The sequence below is a fragment of the Helianthus annuus genome, chromosome 15 (genome assembly GCF_002127325.2).
Source record: "Helianthus annuus cultivar XRQ/B chromosome 15, HanXRQr2.0-SUNRISE, whole genome shotgun sequence".
Taxonomy (NCBI): domain Eukaryota; kingdom Viridiplantae; phylum Streptophyta; class Magnoliopsida; order Asterales; family Asteraceae; genus Helianthus; species Helianthus annuus.
In genome coordinates, this window is record NC_035447.2 from 6,420,626 (window position 1) to 6,433,072 (window position 12,447).

General features: G+C 36.2%; 2 protein-coding genes across 2 annotated transcripts; both read right to left on the reverse strand.

Annotated features, from left to right (window-relative positions):
- Positions 1–628: 628 nt before the first annotated feature.
- Positions 629–8,172, reverse strand: LOC110910325 (NADH dehydrogenase [ubiquinone] flavoprotein 2, mitochondrial). The gene is made up of 10 exons (XM_022155001.2): positions 8,002–8,172; positions 7,887–7,919; positions 7,748–7,813; positions 4,581–4,697; positions 2,823–2,900; positions 2,648–2,753; positions 2,139–2,185; positions 1,942–2,019; positions 1,770–1,835; positions 629–934 (listed from the first exon to the last, which is right to left on the reverse strand). Exons 1-10 carry the CDS (start codon positions 8,065–8,067, stop codon positions 827–829), a joined length of 765 nt encoding a protein of 254 aa, XP_022010693.1. The 5' UTR covers positions 8,068–8,172; the 3' UTR covers positions 629–826.
- Positions 8,173–9,504: 1,332 nt separating this feature from the next.
- LOC110910326 (auxin-induced protein 22D) lies at positions 9,505–10,563 on the reverse strand. Its single transcript, XM_022155002.2, has 2 exons — positions 10,257–10,563; positions 9,505–10,027 (listed from the first exon to the last, which is right to left on the reverse strand). Exons 1-2 carry the CDS (start codon positions 10,430–10,432, stop codon positions 9,658–9,660), a joined length of 546 nt encoding a protein of 181 aa, XP_022010694.1. The 5' UTR covers positions 10,433–10,563; the 3' UTR covers positions 9,505–9,657.
- Positions 10,564–12,447: the final 1,884 nt, after the last annotated feature.

Here is a 12,447-nt window from a genome sequence, read left to right on the forward strand (position 1 = left end):
GAAAAAAATTCATAACACCAAATATACTCATCTTGAATTAACATTTATATATATGAAATTTAGTGCAAAGAGTAAAAAAATGTATGATGACCACATTACAAACTGCATTTAACAAAATATGCAAGGAATAATGGATTTTAATAATACTAACTATTAGTAGTTGGTCGGCAACAGTCCCAACTTCAAAAATAACTAGTGGTGATCCCACATTTTCAGATATTGTAAACCAGTGGACCTTTGCAAACATAAAATGAAAAGGACAAAAAGAAATGAATGTTCTATTAATAAAGGTCCATTGGTTTATAGTATGTGAAAAGATGGGACCACCACTGGTTATATTTTAAGTTGGGAACGTTGCCGGCCAACTCCTGATAGTTGGGATTATTAAAATCCATTATTCCAGTATACAACTATAACATTTTATATATTTTAAATAAAGTGATATTGAATTTTTTTACAATATGATATTATGCAAGTTTTTAGAGTATTATATAAACCAACACTAAGGTGATTTCTCATTGGAAAATGAATACCCAACAAGTGAGTAAAAACTACTTTCCCAAATGATAAAAAAAAAAAAAAAAAAAAAAAAAAAAAAAAAAACCAGATGTATAGCAACTTCTAAAGCTAGAAACTAACAAGAACTCCATATTTTTCAAGAAAATATTCAAAAAGTTGCTAATGTTCTTATGCATAACAAATGGCAACAACAGCTTTGAATCCATGAATGTTGGCAAACATCAATAGCCATAGCATTATTAGGCGAAACATTTACCGCAACAATTTCGACTTCTCAATTTTACGAGAAAAAACAAAGAACTTGGGTTTAGCAAGCATCTAGGTCACGGCATGGCGGAGGCTTGGGCTCGCCCAACAATGTAGTATTCCCTCCTGCGGGCCCACAATTGATTCGCTCCGGGTTTTGGGTCCCACGCTATCAAAGGCCAACATAAACAAGTTAACCAGTGTTTCACACAGAGAACTTTTCCACCTTTACAACTATAAACGAAACGATATAGGTTGTGTTTTGTCACTGGTGTTCATCGAATCGAATATCAAACTTTCGAATTGCTCGAATCGAATTTTTCAAATAACTTTTTATGCTTGAATTCGAATTCGATTAAGAACCAGCCAATTCAATTAGTTTTCGAATTAAAATCTCAATTCGAAATCAATAAAAAATTCGGATAGATTCGTTTTGATTCAAATTCATTTAAAAAATGTAATAAATTCGTTTAAGTAATGGGCTTTGTAACAAGTTTGGTAATGGGCTATTTTAATACTTAGAATAAATTTAGAGAAAAATTTATACTATAGCCCAATAAAAGTTATATATGTATTATAAATAATAATAATAAATAAATATGTACCATTTTTATTCGAATTTTGAATCAAATTGAATTTAAAATTATAAATTCATTTACTCGGATTGAACTGAATTCGAATGCAAATTCTTGATAATTGAAACGAATTCTTGATAATTGAATCGAATTAAATCCAATTTTTCGAATTCGAAACGAATTCTGAACACCCCTATGTTCTGTACTAAGCGGGTCAAAGGGTCAACGAAAGAATTGACAGACGAAAAGCTGGTCAAACCGGTTGAAAATTATTGAAAGTGTATAGTTAGATTAGTATTGTGATAATATCAGTTTTAGTAATCACTATTATTTTTTTATAAACGGTATGGATAAAGAAGTGTCAGCGGGTCAACCCATACCGACAAGCCCGCTTTGACATGTTACTAAACCGCCAATTTTATAACTTACCGGTGGCTTTTCTCCTCGTTTTAACGCCTCGACTATTTCCACAACTCTCTTTGGGGTAACATCTTCCTGCAAGCATTTTGCCACAAAAGACGCGTTTTAATTTTCACTAATATTTATAGGCCGATACACGTTGAGTGACGAATTCACTAAAAGGGTAGTTTATCAAGCTTACATAGTAGTTGTAGGTATATCCTTCGGATCCGTTTGAATAATCCGCTACAGTTATCATCGGAGCATTTACACAGCAACCCTGCAGAAAAGGTGAATCGATATTATCACACGACTCGCACATTATCCAATATTTGGATATAATCTCATAAAAAGTGAAATAAGAAAAAGACAAATATCGACAACAAACAAGTGACTCACCATGCATTCCATTTCTCCGACAGAAAACAAGCCATCCTTTGTAACCTCTATTATTTTTAAGAAGTAATCATGAAGTCGTTAATATGTATAAAACCGCAAAAATGTTTTTTAAGTTGTGAATATATATATATGTGGAAAAATTACAAGTTTTGTCCTTTATCTTTATACCACTTTTCAGGCGGTGTCCTTTTTAACGAATGTTGACAGGCTGTGTCCTTTACTAGGTATTTTGTTGCAAGTTTAGTCCTTTACACCCAACCCAGTTAAAAAACCCTGTTAATTGTTGACAGGCGGTGTCCTTTACTAGGTATTTTGTTGCAAGTTTAGTCCTTTACACCCAACAATTAACAGGGTTTTTTAACTGGGTTGGGTGTAAAGGACTAAACTTGCAACAAAAAACCTAGTAAAGGACACCGCCTGTCAACATTCGTTAAAAAGGACACCGCCTGAAAAATGGTATAAAGATAAAGGACAACTTGTAATTTTTCCTATATATATAGAATACAAACCGTTTCGTTTCACTCCCAAGTGATCCAATAATGCAGCTTCAATGTCCCGTGAACCGCGAATCATACAAGGAGTTGTTCCACACACCAAAAGATGGTATTTGCCAACCTAAAAAATCAACATATAAGTAAAAGCGTTGAAAATGACACATATACAGCATATGTACATGGGACGTACCTTTGCTCTATTAAACATGGAATAAAATGTTGCGACCTCGTACACACGAATAGGAGCAACTTCGATTACTTTTGCCACCTTCAGCACGCAACATATCACACCGTTAGTGCAAATGAACACAGAATGTACAGTGTACAAAAAAAATAATTGGCCAAAATTAGGGCTGTAAGCAAACCGAACGTTCAGTGAAAAGTTCGTGAACCATTCGGCGGGAAGTTCGTTTATGTTCGTTCGTTTGATAAATGAACAGACATGAACAAGAAATTGCGTTCGATAAGTTAAACAAATGAACATGAACAGAGGCTGTTTTCGTTCGTTCACTTATGTTCATGAACGTTCGGTAGTGTGTTCATCTATATTCGCTTGTTTATGTTCGTTTATTTAAAGGTTTTTTTATATTAATTTTTATTTATTAGTTTTCGTTTTTGAAAATTTGAAACCATAGTTATACTATATGCCTTCGCCAACATCCCTCATTTGACCATTTCAATTTAAGTTTTTGTTAAAGCTTGACAAACTTCTTAATTATTGTGTTAATTATGTCAACTATATTCCGATAATTATGTTAAGTAATTATTTATGAGTAAAGTACATGGATGGTCCCAGTGGTTTACCAAAATATTGGATTTGGTCCCTAGCTTTCCAAAATTACAAAGATGGTCCCTGTGGTTTGCACTTTGTAACGTGTTTCGTCTCCAGCTTTTTCCAAAAGTACATTGATTCCCTGTGGTTTGCACTTTGTAACACATTTAGTCTGTAACCTAGACATGCTAAAACCTTTAGATTTGTTGGTTGGGGACTAAATGCGTTACAAAGTGCAAACCATAGGGACCATCCGTGTACTTTTGGAAAAAGCTAGAGACGAAACGCGTTACAAAGTGCAAACCACAGGGACCATCTTTGTAACTTTGGAAAGCTAGGGACCAAATCCAAAATTTTGATAAACCACAGGGACCATCCATGTACTTCACTCTTTATTTATTGAGTTAAATGCCATTTTAGTCCCTGTGGATTGGGCCATTTTGCCAGTTTAGTCTAAAGGTTTCATTTTTCGCCGGTGGGTCCAAAAAGGTTTCACCGTTGCCATTTTAGTCCAATGGGTTAACTTCATCCATTTTTTATGTTAACGAGAAGGGCAATTCGGTCATTTTATATGGCCGAATTGCCCTTCTAGTTAACAGAATTACATATAAAATGGCCGAATTGCCCTTCTCGATAACAAAAAAAAAATGGATGAAGTTAACCCAGTAGACTAAATGGCAACGGTGAAACCTTTTTGGACCCACATGCGTAAAATGAAACCTTTGGACTAAACTGGCAAAATGGCCCAAACCACAGGGACTAAAATGGCATTTAACTCTTAATTTTTGGTGTATTCTTCGTAATCTTTCTGATGAAAAATGCAGATTTTAGTTTACAATGAATATATAACGTTCGGTAAGTGTTCATGAACATATTCATTAATCCGTAATGAACGAACACGAACACGAACAAGAACAAGAACTTGTTCGTGTTCGTTTTCAGCCCTAGCCAAAACTGTCATTCGACCAAAACACCTATAAGAAGTGAGCAACCATTAAGCTTCTACAAGTTGTAGGCCCAAATCATGGATTTGTGTGTTGCAAATGAAGAGCCCTCAAGAGAGTAACAACAACATACTTGATAAAAAGGGATGTAAAATATATGATATATCCCAACGACAATGACATAATAGATAATAGCGACGTATATATTATTAGAAGAAAGATGCTAACATACCGCATCCATTGCGGAAACAGGAAGCCAGCCGCCATGTTGTTGTTGTGCAAGATCTAGCAGTGGGATGACTGCCGATTGCTTGTAGTTAGATGGATAGTGTGACAGAATCTCCTTTACCTGTGTGTACCAATTAACCATTAGGTATAAACTTTACCTAACGTATATTCGTATGCTTAATATTATCCGTTAAATAGTAATATGAGCCCGTCATTATAACAAACTCAAAAACAAATAATGAAATATCCGTAACATTTATAGAGGTATTAGTAATAGCTTCTAACTTAAAAAAAAAAAAAAAAAAAAAAAAAAATCTAGGTACCACTATAATTCTATACTAATCGCCATAGTTATTAAAGGCACTAGGCGCACTCAAGGCGCATAGGCCTCGCCTGGGGACTAGGCGCAAAGCGCAAAAAAAGCGAGGGCCTGAGAAAAATAAAGCGCGTAATGAAAAATTTTGAAAAATATATTATGTATTAGAAAAAGAATACTATTCTTCAAATAAAATAAACAAAGTCTATTATGTAACACTTTATATCATCTAATTAGTACCAAAATATTAGTGTATTAGTGTAGAAAAGTAGTTTTCCTTGATTAAAAGTAGAAATTTGGCTAGAATCTTGTCGGAATTTAGCCGGAATCTAGGAATCTTGCCGGAATGTGCGCCTGAACCATCATCTAGAGAGTTAAAGCGCAATTTCCTCGACTTAAAGCGCAACAGCCTCGCCTCGCCTGAAAAATGGGCCTAGGCGCAAGAGGCGATGGCTTTTAACAACTATGCTAATCGCAATCTAAAACTTAATGTGGAAGATAAATGATATTAATCCTCAAATGAATCTACAAATCAACTTCACAGTTTGACTTCAAGTAGTGACAATCAACAAACATAAAATAATACTATGAGAAACTTAATGGTTGGTTACTCACTTAACTAATGAAGCAGGTATTGTGGTACCAACGTAACCAATTTAATTGTTATTTATATTAAAAAAACAAAAAATTTAAAGGCCGCTATCTATCGCCACAGACCATATAGCGAGCATGGAATTTAAGCATTCCAAAAGGAATTGGAATCTCAATTCCATTCTTAATGTGTTTGCTTGGCAAATTTGTTGGAATTGGAATCTTAATTCGAAACTGGAAACGTTTCGACCCGACCCGGCCCATTCGACTGGGTCAGCAGCAAGTTGTTTTAGGTTGCGTCGGGTTGAGACGTTTTGTGTCGGTAATGGGCTGGGTCGAGTCGAGCCATTTCAGGTCGTTAACGGGCCGGCTCAGGACGTTTCAGATCATTAGCAGGCCGGGTCGGGTCGAGATGTTTCCGATCATTAACGGGCCGGGTCGGGTCGAGATGTTTCCGATCATTAATGGGCCGGGTCCGGTCAAGACGTTTCGGGTCGCTAACGGGCCAGTTCGGGTGAGTTCGAAATGTTTTGGGTCGTTAATTGGTCGGATCAAATCAAAACAATTCGAGTCGTTAACGCATCTGTTCGAGTCAGAACGTTTCAGGTCGTTAACAGGACGGGACGGGTTGGGTAGAGACGTTTCGAGCCGTTACCGAGGTCTGGTGGAATCAAGACGTTTCGAGTCGTTAACGGTCTGGGTCGGGTCGAGATGTTTCGGGTACATGCCGGGTCAAGTCAGGTCGTTAACGGGTCGAATCGGGTCGGGACGTTTCAGGCCGGCACGGGCTAAATCGGATGGAATTGTTGTGGGTCGACCACGGGCCTATTTTCGACATTGGTGACCGATCGAAGATTCCAAAGACTTTACTTGAATTCCTACAAATGGAAGGATTTTGAATTCCTTTGTTTAAAGCAATTTGAAGGGAATTCATTTCCATTTCCAATTCCTTTGCTAACCGAACACGACCAAGAATGGAATTGAGATTCCAATTCCTTCCTTTGTTGAAACGAACAACATAAGGAACGGAATCTAAATTCCAATTCCATCTAGATTCCATTCCATTCTGCGAAACGAACACCGCCTAACTATTCATCAAATCCTAATCCAAAACTCCAGTAAACCTCACGTATGCAGAAATTATGCAAGGTTTGCTTGATAAATATATTTATTAGTAAAACAGATGAGAGAAAAGCAACTTCTAGTCGTAAATAAAGCTTGTCTGGTTGTACATAGACGCGCATCTCAAATACGTGATGCGCGCAAAATGCATTGAAGCACCTCTTTCCTATACCAAGATTTCAATAAAGAGTAAATCAGATTGTAAATACGGTCTGTATTTGATTGTTGTGTTTAGGGTTACATAACGAGGCGGTATTTGACTATTTGTAGAGCACAATGTTACGCTCCTAACCCTATGCTAACACACTGTTACAATCGTCTAACAGTGTATATGTTCGGCTGGTTCCTACGGAAATTTCCACTCCACATGCAGGGTTGTTCAAAAAGCTCGAAAAAAGCTCGCTTTAAATTGGCCCGTTTGGAGTAAACTTCCGTTTTGCTCCCTGTGGTTTGGTCACTTTAACGGTTTTGCTCCAAACCTTTAAAAATAACCATTTTACTCCCTGATGTTTCGGTTTTTTTGCCAGTTTGCTCCCCGCCTCTAACTCCATCCAAATTGTTTGTTTTTTCATTTTGCTCCCCGCAGGGAGCAAAAGGGCAACAAAACCAAAACATTAGGGAGTAAAATGGCTATTTTAAAGGTTTGGGGCAAAACCGTTAAAGTGACCAAACCACAGGGAGCAAAACGGAAGTTTACTCTTTTTAAGCGAGCCGAGCCCGAGCCAAGGTAAGCTCAGCTTGCTGGCTCCCTCGTTTAAATTAAAGCACAAATTTTTATATAGACTATCACTAAAAAGTATAAACATAAATTTAATATATAAAAATTACATATTCTGTTGTTTATATATTCTGCATTATGTGTATGTTAAAACTTAAAACTTAAAAATACCATTTTTTTTTGTTTTTATACATATCAAACAAACGAGCTAGCTAGAGTTTTAACGGGCCGACCTCAAGCTCATAAACGAACCGAGCTCTCGATTACAGCCCTATACCCATACACCCATTAATAACACCAGATTTCAATCAGAAACCCTAACTATAACCAGCAGCCAGCCAGAATTATCAAACAAAACCTAAAAAAGATTCGAATTCATGATCATTTAATCAGTTAAAACAAAAATAGGGTTCCAAGTTCGAACCTTTGGTTTGTTAGCCTCGCTGAATTCCCAAGCAACATTAGGGTTATTATCTGGAGTATCAATATGCTACACAAAATACCCAATTACAAATCAAATTCAAAATCTTCCAATCAATTAGAACAGATCGATTACAACTTACATAGTTCAAGGCAGTGGATAGCGATCTAGCTGACTGAAAAACAAGAGGGTGTGAGTTAGAAAGATGAATCGAAATCATACGATTGAAATAAGTGGACAAAAGAGTGGGGATGAACCTGAGGGGATTGACGGAAGACTTGACGGATCTCGAGCAGGCGTTTGGATGCGAGACGAGCTAGCATTTTGGTGGATGAAATCGGTGAAGAAGAAGAAGAAATGTGGAGTTTTGGGGGGCAACAAGAAAGAAGATCGATGAGTGGAGGGTTGTTTGTAATCGTGGCCACCACAAGTTACTAATTATGGGGTGAGCAAATTAACCGATAATTCGATAATTGAACCATAATCGAATGGATTTTAACCAATAATCAACATAATCGATGGTTATGGTTATGAAACTTTGGTTAACCGACCAATTGATTATGGTTATGCGACTTGGGTGTTGGAATAACTGACCACTTAATTCCCGCTTATTTGGTTGTCACGGTGGTGTGACAACATGTGAGTATCTGGTGGAGGGTGCCTTCGATTTTTGTATTTTCGGTTAGCGATTTGTTGGGTTTGTATATGCACATAGGTTTGGGGGATCGAGAGAAGGAAGTTTTTCATGGGATTGTGATCTTCGCTTGTTGGTGGATACGAAAAGCTAGGAATGATAAGCACTTATTGAGCAAAGAAGTTAAGATAAAGGATATTATCGGAGATATCAAAGTCGTTGAGGTTTTTGTTTTAAATATAGATCTAAAGTTAAGTCGATTGTCTTTGGTCAAAATGACTTAATTTTCATTTGATGCAAGTATTTTGTGGTTGGTTCTTTTTTTTTTTTTTGGTTGGGGGTTTGTTGTTGTGTGTTCTTTGTGAGTAAAGTTTACAATTCGAGAAAAAGGTATTATGCATTAGTGTTAAAACAATAACGGTTGTTAAAACTACGTTAATAAAGTTGGTATTGTTTTGGAAGAATATACATATAATAAAATTATGTTGAATAATAGACTCGTTTAGCACGAGCCGACTCGGGCTCGTTTATTAAACAATCTTATTTTTAGGCTCGAGCTCGTTTAACCCCGCCCTGATTTAAGCTTTTTGCAAGCCTCTCTTAGGTAGGTCACGAGCAGCTTGGCTGGTTTACACCCCTATCTCCACCTTTGCACACGCTTGCCACTACGTTTCCGACCACAACCACTCCATCGAACCCAAGCAACCCCGACCATCCCATAACCACCACTTTCAACCCCTAGACATGGCAACCAAACCCATCAAGAAAATGTCAACGACTAGATATTTTGCCAACCATCATCCCCACATCTTAAATCAACCATTTCACCCTAAATTAATTCTTTTTGTAACTAATTTCAGAAAGAAGGACGACAAGTTGCAGCAAGTGAGAAAGGAGCCCCCAAGTTTATTAGGGATATCACAACTCTCTATATATCTTTTTGCAATAACCATAAATAATTATGTGATTAATTTTTAATTCAATAACTCGATATGATAAAACAAACACTAAGATAACACGACCCGGTAAAAATACTCGTCTACAAATAAATAAACAACAAAAATGTGCACTTTAAGTGAATTTTTTTTATTCTCCACTGATTGATATGTAAAATGGGTATTTCAAATTCCAAAAAACTTTAAGGATGTATATAATCTTAAAAAAAAAGTTACATGATCATATATACATGTACATATACATATCTAGTTTTTATTTTCTCTTTTTGTGGTTTCATCTCTTGAAAATAAAAAAATAAAACCCTCTATACAAAACACTCAAATCAACTCTCTATAACTTCACAACTCTTCATGATTCTAAGTCTTCTACAAGAAGTAAGAAACATATCCCATGGTACATCCCCAACAAGCATCCAATCTCCATCTTTATCTTCATAAGTAGGTGCATATTCAGACTTGTACCCTTCCATCTCAGAGTACAACCCTATAATGCACTTAAACATATCTTGCAAACCCTTCATGAGTTCTCCATAGCTTTTGTACACTTTTAGGTCAACCTTCCTCAAGTATGGAGCTCCATCCATGCTTACTTTTATATATATCCCCGAACCCGTCTCGGCTTGATCATTTTTCTTCCCTTGAAATATGTTTTTTCGATATGATCTCACCGGTGGCCACCCTACAACTTGCGCCCTGAAAACCATACAACACTTCACATAAGTAAACGAGCTACACTTGTGTTCATACCAGCACTAATACACCAGATCCCATCAAAACTATATAGTTAAACATGGGCTCTGATACACGAGAGCCCATGTTTTAACTAACTTGGTTAAACATGGGCCCACATACACGAGAGCCCATGTTCTAACTAACTTCTAAATGTCTTATAATTAAATTTTGCATGGGTTTTACAACTTACTTGGTGGGTGGTGGGGATCTTGATGAATCGTGTTCATCGGAGACACTCGAAACCATCTCCGATGAGCTTCTTTTGTTTGTTTTATGTGATATTGTTGACTTTATCTCCGGCTGGTCATCGGTTGAGCCCGGCAGCCCTAATCGTAGTTCGGTTGCTTCGAAATTAATTAGATCCATGTGTTTCTTGACTGTTGATAAGAAGTGGGTGGTTTCCGGCGAGTTTGTTAGTTTTCCGGTGAGTGGGGTTTGATAGAAATGGAATGTATGGTTTGTGGGTTGGGTTGATGGAAGGTGAGTTTTATATAAAAGATTAGGGTTGAGACATGATTTAGGTGATTTATTCTCTTTGTGAATGGATCTCACGGCATTAGAATTTTGATGCCCACTCGCACACTAGCATGTGTGATAAAGTTTGAAAAACATCTAGAATGTATATAATAATATAATATGATAAGATTTTGTATAGCGTAAAATGCACGGATACTCCCTGTGGTTTGGTGAAATTTCATCTTTAGTCTCTAACTATTGAAAATTACACTCTTAGTCCCTGTGGTTTGACAAGTTGTTACATGGATAGTCCCCAAAGCGGATGGAGGTTAGTTTTTCTGGTTAAGTGGGTGTGAAATGACAAGGACTATCCGAGTATCAACTTGTCAAACCACAGAGACTATCCGAGTAACAACTTGTCAAACCACAGGGACTATCCGAGTAACCTTCATCCGCTTTAGGGACTATCCGAGTAACAACTTGTCAAACTGCAGAGACTAAGAGTGTAATTCTGAAAAGTTGAGGACTAAAGGTGAAATTTCACCAAACCACAGGGACTATCCGTGCATTTTACTCTTTTGTATATGTAAAGTTTTTTAACTAACAAATAGAAGGTAAAAGTTTAAAATATAATAATAATAATAATAATAATGTTTATACATCTTTTTAACCAACAAATAGGGGGCTCATTAGGTATTTCTTTCGCATGAATGTTGTTTGTCGAATATTTGGTTTTGGGTCACTTTTTAACGAGGTTATTCAGTCTAACCTGAAAAGGCTATAAATAATTCAAATAAACAAACAAACAAACAAACAAACATCACATGACGAAACAAAGAGTACGACATGCACATTTTATGACAAATACGACGTGTGTTACATGATTTATATACCGACAAGTGATATCCCGCCAAGGCTAGGAAAGTCTCATTTCTTTTTTGTGGTCGTCGAGCTTGTCATGGAACTATGACCTCCTTTATTCATCGTTCTTATCGGCTAACAATCATTAGGCAAAACAATGGAATCATCACTGTCTTAACCGAACTAGGATTGCCTTTACGCGTAGTTTATCGCATAGAGTTGATTGTTGACTGCGGAGAATCAGTTATTGGCTATCAATTTCCTTGTTAAGATGTACTTATCTCACTTCAACTTACATGAACCATTGCCATTCAATATATGGAAGCGTGAGTTGATGCATATTATCTTAATCTTGCTTTATATATAAAGATGCAAAGAGCATTGTGTTTCGAAAATCAACGGGACTCAAAACATAAAATAAACAAGGATTTGATAAAGAAATTCGAAACATTATGTCTCCTAACACTTTCTTTCTAGCTTCCTTATACGCTACAAGTTCATTCTAAACCTGAAAATTCTAGAAATAACTAAACCCAACAAACAAGAATCACATAACTACACAACAACGTCAACAAGTACAACTTTCATACAATAACATGAGATTAATTTGAATTATATCTTACACACCCTCACACAAATATCAATATTCATTTACCATCAATTATCTCGCTTTAAAATTATTATTTTTCATTAACGAATAGTTCCATATAGATATTTGAGAAAATATTAATTTTTTATCTTCTATTAAACAACTAGTAATTAGGACCCGTACTTTGTGGCGGGGTCGTTAAATCGAACAAAAAATAACATTAAAACGTTGAATGACACACACGCACTACAGTGTGTCAACTCGAAAACATTTAAACTGAAACGTAAAATAACAAATTCGTAAAAGATGAAAAATATAAAAGATGAAAATATAAAAGATCAAAGTTGAAAGTGGAAAAGTGTTGGGATAAAAATGAAAAATAGTTTTTGACAAAGCTGTAAAAGAAGAAAAATGTAAGGATGAAAAACGAAACAAAATTGAACAGTGCTTTTACCTCGCAACCAAAAGTTGGTAA